Source organism: Micropterus salmoides, unplaced genomic scaffold, assembly GCF_014851395.1.
Source record: "Micropterus salmoides isolate LMB-PRFRI ecotype aquatic unplaced genomic scaffold, ASM1485139v1 Ms_hic_scaffold_18, whole genome shotgun sequence".
NCBI classification, from domain to species: Eukaryota; Metazoa; Chordata; class Actinopteri; order Centrarchiformes; family Centrarchidae; genus Micropterus; species Micropterus salmoides.
Genome location: NW_024040928.1, coordinates 19,094,444 through 19,119,352, shown reverse-complemented (window position 1 = coordinate 19,119,352; position 24,909 = coordinate 19,094,444). Strand labels below are relative to the sequence as shown.

Below are 24,909 nucleotides of genomic sequence, written 5' to 3'. Positions count from 1 at the left end.
GATAAACGAGTTATACAGGAAGTGGCTAAAACAATGCCTTTCCTTCCCCGGTGCTGTCATAAGGCTTCAGAGAAGCGTACGTTAATGACAAGTCATCTACATTCAGATTTTAGGTACTGATCATCACAAAAGTATTTTACAACAAGAGGAAAAGTGAAAATCCCTCTCTTAAAAATATGTGACCAGTAATAAGAACCACAAAAGGTCAAGAACAAAATACCATGCCAGCCACATACTACCGCTTCTAGTTATTCGATAACCACAGCTGCTGTAATGGACCGACTTACTTCGACACTGAATACACACCTGATGAAAGAGCGAAGAACAATTAGGATTAGGATTAGCCTTTATTGTCTCCCTTGGGAGAAATTTGTCTTGGCCATTCAAGAGACCACAGTGTCTGGCAGCACACAACCATCACACATGAATAACATTTAACAGCTTACAGTGGCACAACACATAAGTGTTCCAAAATTATCAATTTACTGCAAACCAGACAATATGCTTTTACTAAATAACCATGTGAGTGACATTTCCTAAAATGGTGCCATGGGGACAAGAGGATCACTTGCAACAAGCATGTCAGTAGTTAATAATCAGTAAATAGATGATCTTAAGTCCATGGGAAAACAGTGTCCTATACTATGGAGCTACAACTGTTGTCCCCACTTGCTCTGCACTGAGACTGCGTACCTTCCTAACGGACTTCATTCACAGCTTTAAAAAAAATAAAATAAAAAATAAATTAAAAAAAATCAATAATGCCATTAACGCTTAGTTTAATAAACACCTTTGTTCACTGCAATTTTTCATCACAGGAAACCATTAATTAAGAGTCCCCGAACCTCACCGAGAAGACTGAGACTGATAAGGACACTCGAAGCCAGCTCCTGTAATCTCGTCTGCAGGAGATAACTTTTCAGACCTGGATGTAATGAATGGAAAGAGCTTTGGAGGGATGATAATGAGGGCAGACACTTTCTCTTAACACAGATCTCTCTCAGTGACGTCAGTCCAGTTAGCCAACATGATGACGAAGGTTGGAGCAGTTTGTAAAAAGTTACTTTATTCTACAACGTTGTCGCGCATCAGAAAAGCTTTCATGGCGAAACACTTATACTTTTATACTAGTTAAAAAAATAAAATAAAAAAAAAACATTTTATGGAACAATCCAACATTTTGGAAAAAATGCTATTAACATTTTCTTCCTTGCAGGGGGAAATATTTAGCTGGAGCAAGCAGTTTATCATAGCTTAGCACAAAGACTGGATACAGTGGCAGGACCCTCTCATGTAAGTATGTTGAACTATTCCTTTAACTCTACAACTTATTTAGTTTGTATGTATTGTATATATGTATATCTGCTTTTATCAGTACCACCTGACCACGACAGGCTGACTTAAATATAATTTTTTCTAAAAAAGGAAAATAAAAATTACTTCTAAAACTCGATTCCAAATTGTTAGCATCTTGTTTCCAAAACCTTTCAAAAAGTGATAGTGAAAACATATTTATAGGTCAACACTGATGCTAGGGGTCAATACAGAACTGATAGGCACTGTACCTGGTCGAACAGCTGCTTGCCGGTGGTGCTGGGCTGGATGGCAAACTCCAGCTCAGCGTCCATGGTGGTGACGCGAACATTGACCTGTGGAAAAACATGAAAGATGAAAAGCTGAGCCAGGGCAACAGTACAAATACATGGTTTAGTATGCTAAGCTATAAAGCTCTGCTTTGGTGTGTGTTTGTGTGTATGTGTGTTGAGTAAGGGGTGTGTGTTTGCAGAGTAAACACACGGGGATCTGTGTTTATCTCTGCTGTCTCAGAGCCAGACAGGCTTATTTAAGGGAATTCTGCTGCAAAATCGAAGTTGTTTTTAGTGAGAATATTCAGCGATAGCTCTAACTTTTGATTTAAAGGAACTATGTGGGTTACGAAGTGGCATATCTAATGCTACTTCCACTTATTATTCACCAAGCTAAAAAGAAGCACCATGGAGAGAGGAGGGCTAAAATATGGCAGCTAACTTCATTCAGAATCAACATCAGAATCAGCTTTTATTGCCAGGTATGTGTACACATACGAGGAATTTGACTCTGGATTATACATTGCTCCCAATGTGCTTACTTACAATAATACAACAATAATAAAATCAGACACAGGCTACTGTATTCACACGCATTCTCAGAGAAAAGGCATGTCTTTTCACTTTTCTGGTTAATGATTGATCAGAACGGCCTGTGCATACAGAAAGAGGTAGTCAGTCGAACTAAAACCTGCTTCAAGAGCAAAGACTTTAATGTCCACTTAACGGGATCCACCCCAGTGATTAATATGCAATTTCAAACCCATTAAAAATAGCATGACTGTTGCGCTGCACAGAATAATGACATCTGACGTCAACTGCGTCCCAATAATGGAGAGAAACAATATTCTGTATTGTACATGTATGCTTACAATAGCTGCTTTGAGGTAATGCACATACTGATTATCTCCTCTGTGGGCATAATGTCAAATGTCTCTGGTATTTTGCGTGGGGTTATGAAAAGACACAGACCCTCAAAGTATTGACTGAGCTTATTAATGCTCAGTGAAAGCGATACAAAGAGGTCAGTGGAAAGAGAGTGGAGAGAGAGAAAGCCCTGCAGTGACATCTTTCATCTCTAGTCCATTGTGGTCGGTGCTGAGCCTCAGTGGTGAACAAATTCAATGACGCCCACAGGAAAAGGGATGTCTGGGGTACAGCAGTGACTCTCTGGTGACTCAGATGTCAACTAATTCCTATGAGGTTAGACAGGCTGAACGACTAACTGACAGGCTTAAATCCTACTGGGAAGGCAAATCCAATCACAGCATCGGGTGCAGAGCGCCTCACCACTGTGCTGTCCAGGATATTGTAAGAACACAGTCGTCTAGACAGTTGATATTCAAGATGCCCCATATATTTCATCCATGTTTCTGCTGCTTTCAAGTGAGCTGACTCACTTGGGATTGAAACTAAGGATCTGAGGTGAGGCAAAAAAATTGAAAGTGATGTATTACTCAGAGTAGAGCTGCAATGATTAATCGATTAATAGATTATCAGAATAGTTGACAACTAATCTGTTAAAACAAAGAAAAACAATAAAAAATTCTCCGATCCCGCTTCTTAAATGATAATATTTTCTGGTTTCTTTACTCCTCTATGACAGTGATATGAGTATGTTTAGGTTGTGGACAAAACGTAATTTGAGGACATCAACTTGGGCTTTGGGAAACACCAATCGACATTTTTTTACCAATTTCTGACCAAACAACTAATCGATTAATCAAGAAAAAAACCCACATGGAGTTTGAAGCTCTGTCCCGCACTGTCACATGTACATACAATTTGAAACTTCCTTTGAAACCTTCCAACAGGGCGACTTATACCAGCTTCAAGTCACAGGTAAAAAACAGGGGGAGGAGGGGAAAGACTGCATTTACTTTACACAGCAGCACAAAGATCCCCTTCAGCTGCAGTGCCCCAGCAGGCCCTCGCTATCATCTACATTCTCCTGCAGCAGGCTGCCAAAAACGACCACAAGACAGGCGCAGCATACATGATCAGAAATGGCTCTAAGAAGTGACATTTTGAGGCTTCCCTTATTTTAAAAGTAATTCTAGGATTGGTAGCAGCAGCTCTGACAGATTTGGGATGCTTCTCTCAACATCACAGATGGAGCTCCTTGAAAAAAAAAAAAAAAACACACCCTAACCAGCAGAATGGAATATGTGAATGTGTGGAGCAGACGAGCCAACAGAAACCACCGAGTTAGTGATATCTGATCTCAAAGTAAGTCCTCCAACGGTAACTCACAATAAACTGAGCCCATTCAGAGCAGTAAAGAAAACATGACACATACACTAAAAATATACCGGGCAAGGACCCAGGGTTCCACAATGAGCAACTTTAGTCAGAGGAAAGTACAGCCGCTCATATTAACCATATAAAGCCCCGCCTCAGACGTCTCTGCAGTAATAACTGGCAAAGTATAGCTACAAGAGCGTTGGTTCCCAAATCTAACTTGGTGTAATGACACAGAGCACATTTTGACAGTCTTGGTGGAAGTTACAAAACTTTGGTAATGGTAAAATAAAAACAACAACCATAACAACAACAACAACAACAACAGGAGCGCCATGGTAACCAAATAGTACAGTGCATGCCACATAACCGCAACATCCCTGGGGACAATTATTATAATGTATGCCCCCCCCCCTTGTTTCCTGTCTGCTTCTCCACTATCAAAAAATTACAAAAGTGCCCCAAAACAGATCTTTTTTTAAATAAACAAAACAACAGCTAACACAAGCTCCTATACTACAGTATTGAGGACAGAAACATTGACGTAATCAACTTCATACCAAACTGTCAGCCAGCTCCAAGGCCACGCCCCCCTTTTGGGGGAAAGAATCGTGCTTTCACATAAGGAGAGAAACAGAAAAATGCTGAAAAGGTGTTGTGTAGCATGTTGTCGTATAAATCAACACACAAATCCAGATCTCATTTGAGGCGCAAAAGATACATGAATATTTACTGTTAGTGTGGGAAGTAGCTAAATGATGCTGGTGACAGTTAATACTGATGGATAGCTAGTTTGAGTGGGAGGCTGCTGGAGTACAGTCATACAGAGTATAAGATGCAGTAAACCAAGACGTAGATGAGAAGTTTGATACCACTCTCATGTCTCTACAGTAAATACTGTTTGTAGCTACAACAAAAAGCCCATTTGCTTTGCTTAGCATACAGACTATAAACCACAGTCTAGCACTTCTAAAAGCGCACCAATTAATTTGTTATATCTCATTTGTACAAAAAAGCTAAGAGCAAAGATGGCAAGTTTGTCGTCTTACATGTGACTATTATATATAATTTGTTAAATAGTGAGCATTGAAGGTGCCTGTTACCTTTGGACAGTTTCCCGTTACTAGTCTTAATGCTAAAGCTAAGCTATATTTACGGTACAGACGTGAGGTTCTAGATCACAGTATTCCACCCAAAAGACCGAATTGTTATCATACTAACCCTTTTGCCTTAAACACAAAAGGTCCAAAATATGAATTAATAAATATTTTTTATAAAGAAAGAAAGTAAAAGGGGACATGGCCACAAGAAAGAAAGAAAAACAACTAAAGCAGAACAAGTACAGAGGTCATATTTATAGCTAAAGCTGAGATGATTAATGGATTATTATTAATGGAACAATTAGTCAATTGATTTTGTAAACGAAACAATCAAGTCATTCCTCAAGAATGTCAAATATTTCACCTAAAGGACACACCGCCCTCCCTGTCCCATATAATCATGACCTGGATATTCTTCTGCTCTGGGTCAAGTTAAAGAAATGAGGCGGTCATCACCTCAGTAGTTAATCTGTGAATAGATAGCACTGCATTCTTCAGTGAGGACCATTCAGTATTTAACCCTCGGCATAGCTTTTTAAGAGTCGCTATGGGGATTCCACTGAAATACTATGACAGTAATATAGCCATAAATGACTGCTACTCATTTAAGTCTAGAGCCATAGCACAACAAGAATGGAGAGAGCAGGCCCAATGTGTCTTTTACTACGGTTTTAAGAGGTGACATATCTTGTGAGAGTATTTTCACATTAACATTAAACACATGTAATTTGTACGAGAAAGAATGAAAGTTAAAGAACTTTAAACTATATTTGGATTTGTGAATCAGGCCACAAGGGCGTTCCAGGCAAGATTGAGTTATCAATTATTTTAAAGGAACAAACACGAAACAATAGGACTGGACATGAAAAGGAAACACCCATTCATGTTGATTATGGCCAAGCCCTGTATGGTTTGTGTCACTGGGCTGCGGCCTCGAGGAAAAAGGATTCTGGGAGAACCAAGGAGCAATATCGTTTACATCTGACAATGTGTCACTCAGACAAGTGAAACTAGTCCTCAAATCTGGTCCAACTGCCGCTGGCTGTCTTGGTCCTTTGCAATAATAAAAAAAATATTTCTCTTTTTCCAAACCAACAATGCTGGAATGTTTAATAGCATGCCAAATATGTGAGCTGAAATAATTCAGATTGCATCAAGTTTTCTGTGCCCATTAGCATCCAAATTAAGGCACTTTTACCCTCTTTGAGCTTTTCTTTTCAGGGACTTCAGTTACTTTCTGAATAAATTCCTAAACTTGTCCATGACTGTTTTAGATAACAGTTAGCAGTGAAGAAAAAACAGAAAAGGTACGGAAAAACAGGGACAAGACACAGGGTGAGAATGCTTGATTCAAATCTAGGACATCATGTGCAGTACATGACATGTATCTCACACCCACAAATACATGAGTCACATCACTGGCTTTGCAGATACAGTATATTAAGTTTTGGTGTGTTTTTTCCAAATGACTCTTGTATGTTGTATGAGCCACTTTACTTTCCCCCCCCCCATTTACAGAGTCAGGGCTGTGTACAAACACTGGGTTTTTTTCAGCGCACACACAGAACAGAAAGCTACATGAGGAGATATTTGCTGAATTTGACAAACATATGTGTACTGGATTTTAATAGCTTACCCCACCTTTAAGCAATGAACAGAAAATTAATTAGATTAATAGATAATAAAAATAATTTGTCGTTGCAGCCCTGAATTAAAACAGGTCGTATGCAACATAAGGCTTATCTCACTGTAGCTTTGGGTGTTGTTTCCTATCCTCCCCCCATCCCCTGCCTCCCCCACATGAAATATGTTTCTGGCTGCTTGAGCCACTGACACTCTTCAAACCAGTAATCTAATTACACACTTTTCACAAGACTTAAAACTATAAACCCTTCTTTGCATATTTCACCAATGCTAAAAATGAGGGTCAGCACTTCCAGAATTAACTTGAGAGCACAGCATCAAAGGAAGAAACTTTATTAAAACAGACTTAGTGTCCAATTGATATTTTTCACGGCACCTTGCAAGGGGTCATTCACAAGTCACGTCAGGAAACCAGAGGATAAAATAAAAATCAAAGGCTTGTATTACTTTCTGGATATCACGGAAAAGAAAACAGTCTGACATTATCATCCAAAAACGTTGTTTTGTGGCAACCGGACTCGTGTGCTGCTGCTATCAGACAGTAATGATGTCATTTCCACAGTGGCGCTCATGACAACCATGAAGCCTTTCTAAACAAACCGACAACACACTTTATGACCCTGACTGGGGCTTTAGTCACCGTCATTACAATATAATGCTCTGTTCACCACTAACCGGTCTCTGTCCTGATCTGAACAGCGATTCAGCAGCAATTTTAGCAATTTATTTTTAGAAAATCTATCCAATTTTGATGTTCTACATGTGCTACTTAATAAACTTTAGTAACTGCATATTTTAGGTATCTCTGGACTTTCTAGTTTACTTTTTAAATAAAGAACAGAAGATTGAGATGAGTTTCATTCAGTGTTTTTTAAAGGAAATATGCTTTACTCATATCCAACAAATTCATTAACATTTTCCTTCATACTAACATTTCCAAACAGTGAGCCAAGGGAAGTGCATGTGCCATGTGCAAATGCACAGAATGTGATAGCTGGGGTGGGGCAAACAGAATCAAGTGTAATTGAGGGCCAAAACCTGTTCAAATAAACAGGACAGCTTCATCAAATAATGTCTTTTGTTTTGCTTTTCTGATGATGAAATGTCAGTGATCGGTAAAAACTGTAAGTCAGTGTTTCACATTTTACCACGAGTCCAATATGACTATGGGAACCCAACATTTAAGTGAGGAGCAACCCCAAATTTCAGCCTGAAAAATAACTTCAAAAGACTAACAGAGAACCCTGTATTCATCCAAAACTCCTGAGGACATGTACAATACATTTTCCTCTCCCACCCTTGCTTATGATGGTGCCCAAGTGTACAACATTATAGAGGATGGTTTCAAAGATATAGATCCTGTGATTATGTCCAACCACGCACATTTATAATGAAACAGTGCTCAGCTGTCTAGAATACAAGACTCTCAGTTCTTGTTCCTAACTTTGGAGCAAAGTGGCTGATGTTCAGTGAAGCATATGGGACACCCCCAAGGGATAGGAGCGTGTGATTTGAGTGGCATTCCCCTTTAACACAGACCCTGCTGATACTGATGGTGTCTATGACAGAACTACATCTTCAGTCAAGTGAAAACTCGTATTGTTCTGGATGTGATTCAGTCTTTAAAATGTATTCCTGTTTAGTTTAAAGCCCCATGTTTTGTTTCTGGCTAATTCACTTGAGAGTTTAGCAGAAGTGACACCTTAACTAACACAACAAACAAACATAAATCACCTTAACAAATCAACATAAATCAAACTGCCAAAGCATTCATTCAGATTCATTTTATTTTCACACTAAACATGATATTCTGAGTATCAGTAACGTTAAGTTATGCTACCATTCAGTTAACGTTACCACAATGTTTATAGTTAGCCAAAACCCCTAAGATTTAATTCTATATAAATTAGCTAGATGAATGTGAGACGAGATGAGAAAATCTAATGAATGTTAGGTATTTAGTCTTCCATTAATGTTATCTTTCATGTTTAAATTGACTGACTTATAAAGCAGTGATACAGAAAGCAGTAACTGGAATTATAAATAAACCAGAAGGCTAACTTACCGCTTTGGGCATTTTGCTGTCCTTTTCCTTGCTCTGTGCGACGAGCTGTTAAATTGAAATAAAAAGTGTTTCCAAAGAAGAGACCTGTGTTCCGTGTGGCTGTATTTCTTCTCTGTGTCTTCCTGAAAAGAGAGAAAGAGGAGAAACGAGTTTGAGACTCTTCGTCGTTACTTAAACCCTGGTGAGTGGAGCGCGGCACTCCTGCAGACGACAGTCATCAGGATGAATCACCGAGAGAAACGTCAAGTTAACGGCAGCTAGCTAGCACACCACCGGAAGTTACGCCTCTGAACTTCAAAGTAAGAGCAGGAGTCTGCTCACTTGTATTTCCTCACAATATTGACCACAGCTACCGTTAAATAACCCAAACAATTCTAAACTACTATTTGTTCATATACCCAAAACCAGCCAACTATTGCTGAAACAAACAATTATATTAAGTATGGATTCACCTCTCAAATATCTTTTCAATTAATCATTTTGTCTACTAACTGTCTGACAATGGCGGAAAAAAACATCACAAATTCTCAGTTCCCAAAGTGATGTCTTCAAATTGCTTGGTGTCTCTTAAAAACACCGCAAATGCGTTAAATTTACAATTACACAAAATAGAGAAAATCAATACATTTTAACATTTGAGATGCTGGAACCAGAGAGGGTTTGGCATTTTTGCTTGATATGATTTACATGATTAATAAAAAAAAATTTTTTAAGTAAATTAATGAATTTTCTGTGTTCCTCAAAATAGTTTTATTCTGTATTGTAAAACCGGATGTCCTGTATTACTATTCTACCTTGACAATTGAATCACCCACGCACCAAGCAGGTTAAATATGTATAGTAGCCTACTCAACGTGCCTCACCCACCAGCTATGATAAAGTTATAGTCCCCACCCTGCTTTGCCTTTAATTTTGACGCCTTAATTTGCTGACAATCCCACACCTCAATTCAGATTAATGGAAGCCATTTACACCAGCTCTGGTCAATAAAGTAGCTTTAAGAGAGAAAAAAAAACAATGCTGCATTACACAGTAAATAACCACCAATAGTCAAGGCCAGTGCCCCAGTCGCAATCTCTTGAGGTTGTTAAAATGTAAGAAATTGTAGTGATTTTCAGGGTATATTTCCACGGGCGGTAGCCTACACACCCACGGCGACAGGGAAACGATTCAAGCCAAGCAAACGAGAAATTCCACCTCTTTGATCGGCACAGACGGAGGACATAATTCATAATAAAACTAATTTTAAAAAGGTTCAACCTCCTAAATCTTTAAACCCAGGCTTTGGGCTTAATAACGCTGCCCTTTATGCGGGAGCTTTATGTCCGCTGCAGTCAGCCACATCCTCACTGTAATCCCACACACACCTGTTGTGAGATTTGCCTCCTTTGTGCAGAGCAGCAGAAAGTGCGCGGAAAAAGTGCGAAAAGTAGCAGCCGATCTATTTTTTTGCACAGCTTCGAGCTCGCTGTAACCTACTGTCGGCTTCCGTCAGAACAACAGTCCGCTGGCTCAAAGTCTTACCGGAGCTGATGAGATGATGAATGTTCAGCGGTCCGAAGCTGGAAGCCGCAGATTTCCCCTCCCTCTGTTCACACCAGGCGCAATATGGCGCTCATCCATCCCACTTTAGCGCCCGGCCGATCCTATTCCTGCTGTCACCGGCAGGCTGGAGAAGCACTGGTTCACAAACCTGGGTCCCAGTCTGGGGGACTTTAAGGGGTTTTCCCTCAAAAACCAAAGACACGTTCATTATTGTTTAAGGGGCATTTTAAATGAAGATGGTTTTTCCCCACCTACAGTAGGGGCAGTTTTAAGTTTTTAATCTAGGACAGCCAGAGCATTATGTCCATGAGGGTCGTAAGAATGGAAACTATAAGTCTTCCCTCACCGTTAGAAGATGGGATTTGGGGCCTATAAAGCCCCAAACTCAACGAGATCAAGATGGCAACCTAAAATGTGAAGCATTGTATGATTGCGGTACTGAAAACATAGGCCTACTGCACAATGGCTATTGATTCAAGTCAATAAAGGCTATGTCTAATCTCTGGTCTGTTTAATTATACATTAATGATAATTTGTGGTGGTTTCGACATCATCATTTGCTAATTTTTAAATATCAAAACCAACAGCAGTATTAATATGTCCCAATTATATACTTTTACTAGGCTATATAAAATTCTATTTCTCATACTGATAATCACTGATAGATAGAATAAATAATTGCCATCTTGCACATACATATATATACATACAGCTTATTATGTTTGTTGTCACACACCTAGTCACCAAAGCAAACTCCTTGTAAGTGTAAAAGCTACTCGGCACTAAAGCTGATTCTGCTTCTGATTGAAAACTCATGCAACAGCTGTGTACAGACTGAGGTGTCACCTGTTAGCATTGATCACAGCGGAAACTTTTTTTGCCACGCTGTAGTTCACTGGGGAAGTGCGCGTCATCCGCCCCTCCGTGAACCAAGGAAATGCTGCCAAATTAGAGGGGAGGCGCCAAAGGTGAGCTGGCCAATGGGATGACGGGATTAAAATAGAGCCGTATATATCGGAGGATAGACCTACTTCTCACCGTACAGTGATGTGACAGCCCTGCCTCCCGCTTTGTCCAAGCCTTAACCGGCTATATCCGTCATCATCATGACCATTGTCAACACCACCATCATCATTATCAGAAGCCCTTACTGAACTACAATAGGCTTGTCTGTGAGCCTATTGACAACTGAAAAGTCTCATACATCAGGTGGTATACACACACACGTTTTTGTTTGGGCGGTGAGATATATTTGCGGCGACAGAAAAGTCTGTCTGAGTAATGCAAAACATTGTTGAATTTGCCTGTTAGTGCACCTGAGCGAACTGTTTGCAGAGCGATGCCAGATGCAAATAGATAAAAGTCACAGGAAGGCACTTTGAATGGTCCTCTAAATATTTGAAGTTCCTTTAAACCTGTTGTTCACCTGCCCTGTGACTGACATCTCCTGGGTTGTATTGACTGGTTATCACTAGTATGAGGCCAATGATAATAAAAAGCAGACTTTTTTAAAGCCACAGCAGGAAACATTAACACACTTCTGAAGAAGGACGATTGTAGATTTACAGCAAATCCCTGCAATCGTTGCTAAAGAAGTCTTTCATGCCAGATTTATTGGTTTCGCAATGACTGAAACTTCACTAGCTGCACACACAAAAGGGAACTGTTTTTTGTTAAGATTACTCTAAAATGACCAGTTCTGACATCATGCTGGAGAGTTGTGGGTTTTACAGTACTGTGTTTGACTAAACTAGCCATGAAAAACCCAGCCACTGATGAAAAAACAAACTACAGATAAAGGCTACAATATGGATTAAACTTCAGAGAGACGAAACAAAAACTGCTTTCCAAGGTCAAGAATGAACCCTGAAGCTCAATGAAATATCTCATATTGCTTAATCTACAGTCCCCTCCAAAAGTATTGGAACGGTAAGGCAAATTCCTTTTGTTTTTGTTGTTCACTGAAGACATTTGGGTTTAAGATCAAAAGATGAGTAAGAGAAAAGAGTTCAGAATTTCAGCTCTCATTTCCTGGTATTCACATCTAGATGTGTTAAACAACTCAAGACATACCACCCTTTGTTTGAACCCACCCATTTTTCAAGTGAGCAGAACTATTGGAACAAGTGACTGACAGATGTGTCTTGTTGCCCAGGTGTTGCCTTTTAGGTTGATTGTCCAAACATTAAATAGCTCTGCATGACTAGTCTAAGTTTTCATCCTTGGTTCAAACCTATAAAGACTGTATTTCCTGTTATAGTGGGTAAAACAACATGAAGACCAGAGAACTGTCTGTGGGAGAAAAGCAAGCCATTGTCAAGCTGAGAAAAGAAGGAAAATCGACCAGAGCCATTGGACAAACATTGGGCATAGCAAGCACAACAATTTGGAAAGTCCTGAAAAAGAAAGGAACTACTGGTGTACTGAGGAACAGACGTCGAACAGGTCGGCCAAGGAAAACAACAGTAGTTGATGACAGAAATATCGTGAGAGCTGTGAAGAAACCCCCCCAAAACATCAGTAAGTGACATCACCAACGACCAGTGCAGTGCAGTGAATTCAGAAGTGGACAGAAACATTTTGTCTGCCAATTTACAGAGAAATGCATTGAAACTAATCAGGAAGAAGTTTATCATGCAGCAGGACAAAGACCCAAAGCACACTGCCAACAAAACAAAGGACTTTATCAGGGGAAAAAGTAGAAGGTTTTAGACTGGCCAAGTCAATCACCTGACCTTAACCCAATAGAGCTGCATTTCACCTCCTTAAGAGGAGACTGAAGGGAGAAACACCCCGAAACAAACAAGAACTGAAAGAAGCTGCAGTAAAAGCCTGGAATAGCATTGCAAATGAAGAATACAACAGTTTAGTGATGTCGATGGGTCGCAGGCTTGAGGCAGTTATTGCAAGCAAGGGTTATGCCACCAAATATAAAATGTTATTTACTTTAAGATTATTTGTTCCATTACTTTTGCTCACCTAAGAATGCTGTGGTCTAATACAAAGGGTGGTATGTCCTGAGTTGTGAATACCAGGAAAAAGCTGAAATTCTGAACTCTTGTCTCATACTCATCTTTTGATCTTAAACCCAAATGTCTTCAGTGAACTACAAAAACAAAGGAATTTGCCTTACCGTTCAAATACTTTTGTAGGGGACTGTATTGACTGCAGCACACTTCTGATATACAGTAACAACATCTGAACAAAATGATCAAAATGAAAAAATGCTAGGGTCACTAATTTTGTACAAATTTTATCCTAAAAAAGTATGTTCAACCGCTTCAAACACTGAAGAAAGTGTCAGAAAAGTTGCATAATTCATACCGTACAAACAGGAACCCTTGAAACATAATTTACAAGAATGAGTAGAAAGTTTGCAAAAAAGGATAACATGGAACATCTTGTATTTGAATTGTCCACTATTTCACACATTCATTACTCATCATTAGAATTATAATACTTATTTTAACTTTGAAACAAATGACATTAGAATAAACTTTATTACACTAGTATTAGTAATGTATGGATGTCTCTGCAGAGATGCACCCTGAACAACATGTTTGTTTTAAATAACACACATGGCTAGTAATGTGTTCCCAAAGACACAACTCACGGTAGTTTAGTCAGTGAAAAAACACTTTATTTTTTAGAATACATTCATGTCCTTGACCTTCCTCAGTCAGTCATTACAGCTGAATCTGTCTACATGTCAGATTCAGCTGTCTGCAAACCCGTCCATCCTCTTCTGGGCGACCTCACTGATCATAGCTGAAAGAGAGAGACAGCACAAAGACGTTTCAGTCACTGCTCTGTGTACATTATATTTGACATTAATGACCTCTGTGATGTTTAAAAACAACCGCTAGGTGGCACTCCAACAAAGTCTATGATCTGATGACCCCTGGAGGAGGACTTCTGAAATACATTTTTAGCTGGCAGGGATAATAACATCGGCCTAGAACCTCCAACAATTGGACAGGAAGGTTATATTTATTAAGATTGTAGGATGGTTTTGGGCTGTAATGAATCTGGTGTGGAATTGTCTATTTTTGTGATTATTCAAAATTAAAGGGGGCAGGGTAGCATTTTGAGTCAATTCAGCCAATTTGGGCCATAGTGGCTTCCCGTGCGTACTGAAAATTTTCATGTTTACAGTGGGTATGTTTAATTTTGCTTGGTGGCAATCTGTGAAGTTTATAAAAAGTTTACAAATTTGCCATATTTCATGCTCTACATTCACATTTTATGATGTACCAATACCTGTCTCAAATGTTTAGGTACATGTATACATGTCAGTTTTGTCAGAACAATAAACATTTATGGATCGTGACAAAAAACTGCAGGATATTTTGCACTTTTAATATAAAGGCCAGAAGTGTGTTGTCTATGCAAAAATGCATTTAAAAAGTAATGCCCAAGTGTTGGTTGAACTGGTTAATAACAGTTTGTGGTGACCCATATCTGGGATGTCTGACAATTTTCTGTTCCATTTTCAACAATTATGGGGGCAGAAAATATAGGATTTTTCTTCTTCCTGCTCCTATTCGATCAAGAAATGTATTATTTTGTGACAGGTGTCGAGGCTTACAGGTTGTGTACAATTTTGTGCTAGTAGTGTACAATGAAGTGACGCTGTTGCTGAATGATGGTGTGTTTGTGGCTGGTGAGAAGACTTCTGGTTGTTGTGTTGGATTTAGGAAGGATACTAAACAAACATGGAGCATTACAGAAAGCAGGTTTGCAAATTAGAGCATTGCCCGGCTTAAGCAGAGGAATCTCTCCTTCACAACTGAGAAGATCATATTGTATTCCCTTACTGTCCAGCAGCTCTCTTGCTGTGTATCTCTTCTCCAAAGTGTTGTTAACCTCTGCCATCAGCCACGGGAAGAAATCAGTCTCAATTTCTGGAAATCATGACCACAAATATGATAAAAGGTTAAACACTCATCTATGTCTTCATGCACAGAGTATCATGCTCATATATTACGTGTCACACATCATATTACAGATTGTATGAAATGGAGTGCAGTGGTGCCCTCATCTGTCAGAAAGGAGAAAGCTAAGATTGAGTGGAAGGCGATGCTGGAGAGCAACGCAGCAAAGGAAAGCTGACCTTTCTCCACGGGGTCATAGAAGTAACCGTGGCTTCTCAGTGAGGTGAAGACTGCCGGGAGGAGGTCAGCCAAGTACTGCTGGGTGTACGCCCGGGCAGCAATCTTCTCAGCAGTCTCTCTTTCTTTCTTCAACACCTCCTTCTGCTCTGCAATTCTACGCTCCTGATGTCAGAAGAAACGTTTGTTAAACAAACACAAACTGTGGTTCTGAATGTGAACGATCAAGTCTGTCGATTTGATATGATAGTGATTCTCAGAAATAATCCTGCACACAGAAGCAGGTGCTTATTTAGGACTGTGGCAGCCACATGTTTCCTTCATTTCCTTAACTGTGTAGTGAATTGGGGAAGAAGAAGAAATTTAGTTTGAGGTTATGGTTTGAACAGATTAGACTGACAACGGTGTCTCCCTGGCAACATAAGCAAACAAAACTCTTGTGAAATAACCAACTGTGTAGTCACATTGAGTCACATTGCTTGTAGTGATAATCTAAGAAGATTTCAGACATCTAAACCTAAGTTCTTATTACAGTTTTTTTCAATTGCTAAGATACAATGGTCAAAACTGAAGCCACTTTTTCAAAACTCATCACACAGTCTGCATTACCAACATGCATCCTGGCCAAACAGTTAATCTCACCTCCAAAAGACACTCAAACCACCACACTTCATATAAGCCTCAAAATAAACTCAGCCAAAACACTGGCAACAATAACCACTCAGAAAGCATACACTGTCACAACACACTGACCTACAAAACACTAACAACAGGAAGCATTATGTAAATTTGTTGAACTTTTATCCTTGAAATGTGACTGATATTTTCACATAAATCAGTATTTCATTATAGAATACAATTCTTGTCAGTCACTTTGATACATTTCTCGGATTAGAATTGAAATTCTACTTGTTCAACCTCCACATCATCTAGTCGCTTGTGCACACCATATGTAACAGCAATTTCTCAGTCTTTTGAGAAATTGCAAATTGCACATGCTTTGACACATTTATGCAAATTATTATGTACATTTGTCTGCTGTTTCCTACATTATCAATTGCTTACTATATGTCATGTTGATCACAATGTATTACAGTATACTGGTTTTACCCCCCAAAACATCTAGACATAAGTTCATTGCGTAAGTCACTACATGTAAAATGGTTGAACACGTCATAATCTGCATTTTCCTACATATGTCTATTAGACTTGTTTTGTAAATTTGTCCTACAGTAAATTGATGAAGTTCTGATCTGTTGTGCTGTGAATAAGAATCTGTGGCCCAATAGACAGGAACGTCAACCCGAGGGGGTGTTTTCATGTTTCCATTTCTTATTTAGTAATTGTTTCCGTTGTGCTATGCAGTGCTGTAAAATAGTCTTGTTTTTTTATTTTCTGTATCACAATACAAAACAAATTACAGTGCATACAGTAACTGTGAATCCTGTCCAATCTCTTGCAAGGTTTACTGTAACTCTGTACTGTTGAAATTGATCTATGCCATACAGAAAAAGTACAGCCTTGTGCATTTTCAATCATTGTCATAAAATGTTTAGCCATTTTGCAAATGTACCAAAGCGACTGAGAAAAAATGGAAGAAACCTGTAACATATTTTCACTTTATTGACTGTACTATAGTATATGTTAAAAGAATGAATAAGAAATGCATTCAGTAATTTACTTGTGAAAAAAAGAAGTTCCTGACATTTCAGTGCTTCAATACACTTTTTTTCAGTTGTTTACATAGTTAACACTGGTACCTGAGACCCAATGACCACAGTCTGTAATTTATGTACCATCCCCTTGAACCAGTTCTGCTAAAATATAAGCACATTTCTTGCTTTACACTCAGCTTGCAGTTTTACAGTAAAACCACATTCAAAACTTATACACATATTTCTCTAAAACATAAAATGGATGTAAATGTTCTGCAAAGATTTTCTATATATATCTGTCCTGCTACAGCAAAAATGCAGGAAATTTGGTGTGTTAGCATTTGAAAAATGTGCTGCAGATATACAGTGTTTTGCAGGTGGTGAAGTAGTAATGGGAAAAGAGTTCATGGATTTTGGAGAAAGTGGTCATTGAATGCATTTTGTGTGAAAACAATGAAAAATGATTCGCAGTTTTGTCCACATACACTTCTGTTTTGCTGACTGTGTGAAGAGTTTTGACAATATGACTTCAGTTTTGACCAATGCAGGTTAGCAATTGAAAAAAACTGTAATTGATTTAAAAGGGATCTTCTATCATTTACATACCTTCTCCTGACTGTGGCGTCTCTCCTGCTCCTGAAGCCGCTGTACCTCTGCCAGCTCGTTATTTCGGAGCTCTTCGAAGGCCCTCTGCTGGGCCCTCAGACAGGCCAGCTCTTCCTCCTCCATCACCTCCTCCAGAGACTGTTCTATTGTCTTACCCACCAGGACCTCCAACACTGGCTGCACCTCCCTGTCAAAGTCAAACAGCTGCAGGGGATACTGGTAGTAAGTAGCGTTAACAGTGTGCATTTGAATTTTATCAAACATGCAAACGCTGTACATGTTTTTTCTCATTAACATCCTACATGATAAAATTTGTATTGCACTTCCATAAAGTTGGGGGGCTCAGAAGAAACAGACAATCATAGCAGAGGCCGCCAACATATTCTGACTTTTAGTCTCTATGGGTCACGGTCAAAAACCGCTGGATCCTACATTTCCCATGATGCATCATGCCTATGAGATCTTTTTGTGGACTCTCCCTTCCTGGTAAGTTTGTTCACACAGGTTTTATATTATACTGTAAATCTGTAGTCTCCATAACAAAGCTAAGATAACCTTAATGATATGGTGGCCTGACTTGGGTCAGTAGTGGTAGATCGTCCAGGTCAACAGAAGACATTATAGAACTACAAACTGGCCTTTTTGTGTGGGGTTTCTCATTTAAATAGTATCTACAACAGGTCTAATATGTTTTTTCTGCTGAGGCTATTAAGTGTAGAAGATGTGGCCAGACCTCTAACTGGGAGTACCTACCTCTCCCTCCTCTATCTGTGTTTCAACATCTTTGCCAGATTTGGCTGGAATGAAGAGTGGGGTTGTTGGTTTGTCCAGGAAAGCATCAGTCTGGCACTCAATATCTGTAGCCACTATAACATCACTCAGTTCTTCAAGATAAAGATCTGAAAAGAAAGGTCAGAGTAATACAAAGCAGCTTTGGTTTACCAACTATTAGCTGCAACAATTAGTGGATGAATGGATTAATTGTCAACTATTAAATTAATCGCCAACTATTTTGATAACCGATTCATTATTTTCAGTAATTTTTTAAGAGAAAATGTCCAAATTATCTGGTTTCAGCTTCTCAAATGTAAATATTTTCTGGCTTCTTTTGTCCTCTATGGCGGTAAACTGAATATCGTTGGGTTGTGGACAAAACAAGACATTTGAGGACGTCACCTTGGGCTTTAGGGAAACACTGATCAACATTTTTCACCATTTTCTGACCTTTTATTGACCGAACAACTAATCACTTAATCTTGAAAATGATCGTCAGACTAATCGATAATGAAAATAATTGTTATTTGCAGCCCTATTTCCAACAGCACATTTGACACAACTGAATATACTATAGATGTTAACATCCTGAGGTTGTCTTGAGAAAAGTCTGACCTGTTTGTACATCAATGTGTTTTCTGCCCTGCAAGGCATCGGGAGTGCTGGGTCTGAACTGCTCCCTGACTCGTTTACGAGCAATGGCTCTCCTCCTGATCTCCTGTTGTGTTTGTGTTTCACCAGGGTCTGGCTGTGCCATCTGTAAAAGGTGGATGATAATATACATAAAGTGGCAGAAAGAAAGGGAAACCTACCAGGTATCAAGCATGGTAAAACAGATGTTTCATACTTACAGTTGGTATAATGTGTTGGGCGTATGTGTTTCCTCTGACAACACGACGATCATACATAATATTTCCATAATTACTCTGTGTCCTACATTGTCAAGGGAAGACACTCATTAGTAGCTGACCTTGACACTCAAAGGTGTCATCCATGTCGTGTGCTGGTCTTTGACAGTCTTTGACTAAGGTGGCATTTAATTGGCATATACTTTTTCAGGCATTTTCTTTCTGTCTGGTAACACAGTGGTGGAGGAAGTACTGAGAATATTTACTAAAGTAAAAGCAGTGATACCACACAAGTTAACATGAATTCAAAATTGTATCTAAATAAAAGTGTTTTCAGCAAGTATTTCTAAAGATATCAAAAGCATAAGTTTTTGGGTGTTAGGTTATTATATACAATGGATTATTGGACATATATTATTTTTAGCTTGCTGAAGTCAAGTCAGTTTCAACTGATTTAGCATGTATAAATTACTCAACAGAGAATATTGAAGTATTCAGATACTTTACTCAAATAAAAGTATTAATACCATACTGTAAAAATACTCTGTTACAAGTTCTGCATTTAAAATAGTACTTAAGTAAAAGTAAGTATAATCAGGAATATTGTACTAAAGTATTAAAAGTAAAAGTCCTCAATGCAAATGTCAATGTAAATGTCCCCTGTGACTGTTACACTACAATATATTATAGCATTAGATTATTATTACTCATGCATTAATATAAAATCAGGGTTTTACTGCTGGAGTTTGTTGAGGCTGAACTATTTAGACTGCAATTAATGATTCTTTTCATAATGGATTAATCTGGTGATTATTTTCTCCATTAATCGATTGTTTTTCGATGAATATAAAAAATACATTAAAAGAATTATAAGGAAAGCAGCAAATCTTCCATTTTGTGAAGCTGGAACCATGAAATGTTTTTACATGGAAAATTACTTAATTGATTCTAAAAATAGCTGCCAATGGATTTCTGTCAATAATCTAATGCACAAGCTGTACTTGCGTAAACTGTTGGGTAGTTTAATTTATAACAACAAGTACTAAGGTCTGTACAGAGCTCGGTAGAGGGCCTTTAGCTACTCTGCTCCCTTCACCTGGAATACATTGCAGACTGACTTGCAGCTGAAAAATCTGACGCCCTTTGGTGAATTTTAACATGGGATGAAAGACTGGAATTAAAGTTATGCTGTTTATATGTGTATCTTAAAAGTCATTGGTGAATGTCCTTTGGTTGTTGCGGTTGTGTCTGGTGTTGCAAAAGGATACTAAAGAACAGTCCCCTCACCAGCCACAGCCTGTTCACCCTGCTGCCTCCTGGGAAGAGATACTGCTGCCGCACCACCAGACAGCAGAGCAGCTTTCTCCCCCAAAACTATCAGAATTTTGAACTCAAATTCATCCTCAGCACTGTTCCACTGAATATAGTTTATTTTTGTTAACCATTTTTACAGTTGCTTTTATATTAATGTATCTTGTCTGCTACTTAGCAGTGTCAATATCATTTAGTATTTCATCAGTTAAATAACTTGAGACATTTCCCTGCTAATAAAGCCATGTAACGTTAAGTTACAGTGATTATCTTTTAATTCGCACTGCATGCAACGTAACGTTAGACTGGTTTATCTAGTCTATCTGCCCGATGAGATACAATGAAGCAACGTTAGCACTTTGCAAACACATTAGCAACAAACGTACTGTTCAGACGGAGGCTCTCTGTATTTGGAGCGGTTCTCAACGGGTCTGGGGCGACTTGAGAAGGTATAACTTCCGTTAGCATCTCGCTGGTTGTGTGAAACAAAAGCCATTTTTGTTTTTTAGAAACTCTCAGGAACCATTAGACACCGTACTAACGCAACTGAGAGGAAAGGAGGCAAACTGTTTTAGCAACCGTCTCCAGGAAATGTAAAAAACGGCTGTCACGTCACTTCCTTTAAAAAATACAAGCGTTGTCAGTAATATTTCTGCTGCTACTATGCAAAGCAAGTTAAGTAGTATAGCATATATCAACATCAAGGTAATTCATTGTACGTTACATAAAACATAAAAGCAGCAGAGTTCTGTTTGCTAAGTTTGTTTTATTATTTTCTTCAATCTTCAATCATTTTTTCTGTGTTTGTTGTTTGTTATTCCATTAAATGAAAATGGAGAACTGATTTACTTCTTGTGAGTTGTTGCTGATTTACTATGTCAATAAAAAAGATTTATAAAAATACAACATAAAAGCAACCAATGGAAATATTAAAGGTCATTTAAAAACAAAATAAAAACAAGATAAAATAGGAGAGCAAAACATACAGTGCAGTGTAAGATATTAATCAAATGCCTCAAATTTGATTTAATAAAACTGCAGCAAACATAAAATTCTTTGGCCTTGATTTAAAAGAACTGGGAGTTTCAGCAGACCTGCAGTATTCTGGGAGTTTATTCCAGATACATGGTGCATAAAAACTGAACGCCATTTCTCCATGTTTAGTTTTGACTCTGGGGACAGAGCCTCAGAGAGTCCCAGATGACCTGAGAGGTCTGAATTGCTCATAACGTAGCAGAAGATAAGAAATGTATTTTGGCCCTAAATGATTCAGTGCTTTGTAAACCAACAGTTGTATTTTAAAATCAGTTATTTGACAGAAAGCAAGCCAGTATAAAGACCTCAGAATTGGAGTGATGTGACCCACTTTTTTGGTCGTAGTGAGATCTCGAGCAGCAGTGTTTTGAATCAACTGCAGCAGTCTGATTTTTTGGGCAGACCTGGAAAGACACCGTTACAGTCATCGAGTTGAGTATTTCTAGATCCTGCTGAGACCTAAGTCCTTTAATCCTTGATTTATTATTCATGTGAATAGGCTGATGGTGTAATCAACCTAATGTGGCTGTTGAAAATCAGGTCTTAGTCAATGACTATATACCAAGATTTCTGGCTTGTTCCGTCGTTTTTAACATTGCTGACTGAATCTGAACACTGACTTTTAATCATTCTTCCTTTGCTCCAAAAACAATGACTTCAGTTTTATCTTTGTTTAACTGAAGAAACTTCTGGCACATTCAATCATTGATTTGTTCTCAACACTTATTCTGCGCTTGTATGGGAATATAGTCCACATGTCATATTTTGTTTGTAAATGTGTGTGTCATCTGAATCATTTTTTAAACATAATTTGTTGTTCTCCATAATCTGAACCACTGGATCATGTAGATGTTAAACACAAGAGGCCCTAGCATGAAGCCATGGGGAACTCAACAGGTCATTTTTGTCAGCTCAGGTGTGTAATTACTTATAGACACAAAGATGTCCCTGTCCTTTAAGATGGATTCAAACCAGTTTAGTACTGCGCCAGAACGCCAGTACAACTACTACTGCTACTGCTACTGCACAGCTTTCACTGCTACTATTATTGCTACTGCTGCTACTACTAACACTTCTCCTACCGCTACTACCATTATTACTCCTATTACCACCACTAATTGTAATAACAATAATCATAATCCTAATCTATTTTAACTCAAACTAAAATTTCTGCTGTTTCCATCATTATCCAAGATCTTTCTCAGCAGTTGTGTATGTATAGATTTTCCATTTATTCTGAGTGTTTTAAGGACATCTCCATGTTGGCTTAAGGATGTAGTAGTAGTAGTAGTACCACAAAGCTCAACAGAAAATCAGGTATGTCAACAGATATGCAGATTACTATCAAAACAGTGCAAAAGCTAATCAGACTTTGTTGAAAAACTGTCAACACCTCTAGTGGCTTTTGTAAATCCTGTGTTTCAGAAATTCTGAGTATAACCTGTTGACACAAGGACATACTTCCTGTACAGAAAAGTCAAAAGGTGATGAACAAAGTCAACCTTGTACTGCACTTCAAACACTTATTTATGATTTATGAGTAGCATAAGAAGAACTTTCAAAAACTGCTTTTCTACTTGAACAATTTCTACTTATATTATAGTGGTGATTACATACTGTAGTTAGAAGTAATAACACAAATTATTGTTGTGAGTTGCGGTTGTAGCCTTGACATCTGTTGCAAGCTCTACCCCTTTTGCATATTTAAACAGTGTACAAGGAAAACAAAACTGTGCACTTGAAAACAGAATTGTTATTCTCACAGGTGGCACTGAAATGTGGGTGGCATGAGGCGTTTAGTACAGGGAATGCAAAAACTCCACTCTATGTTAACCACAGAGAGCATTTTCAGCTCTACAAAAAGTCTGAAAGTGTCAAAGAACAGTGTGGCAAATAAGATTCAACTGTATTTGTGAGGACAAAGGTGAGAGCTCTGTGGTCAGGGTGACAACTGAACAGGCAGTTTTTTATATCAGAGATTTCATGGCAAAGATGATCGTGACATAGTTTTTCATGTTTGATTTGTGTATACTACACTACTATTATTACCAGCACCACTACCACTACTTCTACTGCTAGGACAAATGCTATCACTGTCACTGCTGCTAGTACTAATCCACTTCTATCACTACCACTACTACTGCTCTTGCTACTACTACTTCCAGTATCACCGCAACTAGTACTACCACTACTTCTAAAGCTACAACCTCTACAACTATCATTACAGTATATTACTGCCACCAGCACAAATACTATTACTACTATTACTACTGGCATTACTGTTACTAGTACTACCACTACAACTATTACTGTAGCACATCACTACCCCTACTAGCACAAATACTGTTACTACTACGACTACATAAATTATTTTGCCATAGTTTTGCATATTATGCAAAACTAACTGTTTTATAACAGGCGACTATTTAAATAACCAAACAAAAGATTATTATATAACATTTCCATGAAAACTATACGTCATTCACAACACAGTCAGAGGAGAGGACCATGTTGGAGTTACGTCATGTGTTTTGGATCTTTTTATAAAAATGAATAATGAATGTCCATTCAGTTATGTGGGAAGGTTTCTGTGTGTGTAGAGGGATGATATTTGCTCTCCTCTCTGCATGTTGTATTGTTTATGCTTCAGCTGTCACAAATCATTAGGCATTATTAAAGGGAAAACAGTTCAGCTTGCCACTGTGTGAGCCTTCTTTCATTAATATTGGCTGTCAGCCACGAGATTACCCAACCAGCAGGGCATACTTCCCTGCATTCATCTTTTTTTCAATGTAGTAATGTCATGTTTTGTTATGTTGATTATTCCAGACTTGTAGCCTTGATTCACAAGGTGAATTACTGTATTTCAAACATATTCTATTAAGCACAGTATAGGGGAGGAAAAAGCACCCACACTGTAGTCGAAAGCCTTCCTCATCATTTCAGCATACCACCTACTGTTTTTAAAGTGTTAACTCAAGTGAGATATGTACATTGAAATGTGTTTTGCGTGCTGTAATCATTCCTCCAGCTATCCACTTAATTTGTGAATTTCAGACTGCTGAAGTCGTTTATTAACTTCAGATAAGAATATAATTTCCACTGGGGATGTGGGGGACATGTCCCCCTCATTTTTCCAGTTTCTAATTGATGTTCTTATTGAAATCTCTTTGAATATTGTCCTCTTATTATCCAGCTTCTTGAATCCACACGAGAAAAGAGAGAAGATGATGAGAATGTTCATATGCACATCTGAGAAGCCTCCAGTTATCAGTAATCAAGAGCGTTACAAGCAGCAGCAAGTGGTGCAGAGAGGGTTTATTTTGCCTCTCAGGCCCTGCAATGTTGGTGAAGGTTGCTGGTGAAGATTGTTGGGGCTGTATGCATT

General features: G+C 38.5%; 2 protein-coding genes across 3 annotated transcripts in view; both read right to left on the bottom strand.

Moving 5' to 3' along the window:
* ezrb (ezrin b) overlaps nucleotides 1-10,312 on the bottom strand; it is a 34,441-nt gene extending 24,129 nt beyond the window's left edge. The window contains exons 1-3 of one of the 2 annotated variants that reach the window (XM_038726676.1): nucleotides 10,161-10,312; nucleotides 8,637-8,758; nucleotides 1,566-1,649 (exon numbers count right to left, since the gene is read on the bottom strand). In XM_038726676.1, the coding sequence (XP_038582604.1) occupies nucleotides 1,566-1,649; nucleotides 8,637-8,648 (96 nt within the window). In that variant the 5' untranslated portion in view covers nucleotides 8,649-8,758; nucleotides 10,161-10,312. The other variant, XM_038726678.1, reaches the window with a different exon arrangement.
* A 3,487-nt stretch (nucleotides 10,313-13,799) lies between these two features.
* rsph3 (radial spoke head 3) lies at nucleotides 13,800-21,069 on the bottom strand. Its single transcript, XM_038726672.1, has 8 exons — nucleotides 20,873-21,069; nucleotides 19,179-19,260; nucleotides 18,943-19,084; nucleotides 18,307-18,452; nucleotides 17,554-17,757; nucleotides 15,295-15,457; nucleotides 14,999-15,085; nucleotides 13,800-13,949 (listed from the first exon to the last, which is right to left on the bottom strand). Exons 1-8 carry the CDS (start codon nucleotides 20,980-20,982, stop codon nucleotides 13,897-13,899), a joined length of 987 nt encoding a protein of 328 aa, XP_038582600.1. The 5' UTR covers nucleotides 20,983-21,069; the 3' UTR covers nucleotides 13,800-13,896.
* Nucleotides 21,070-24,909: the final 3,840 nt, after the last annotated feature.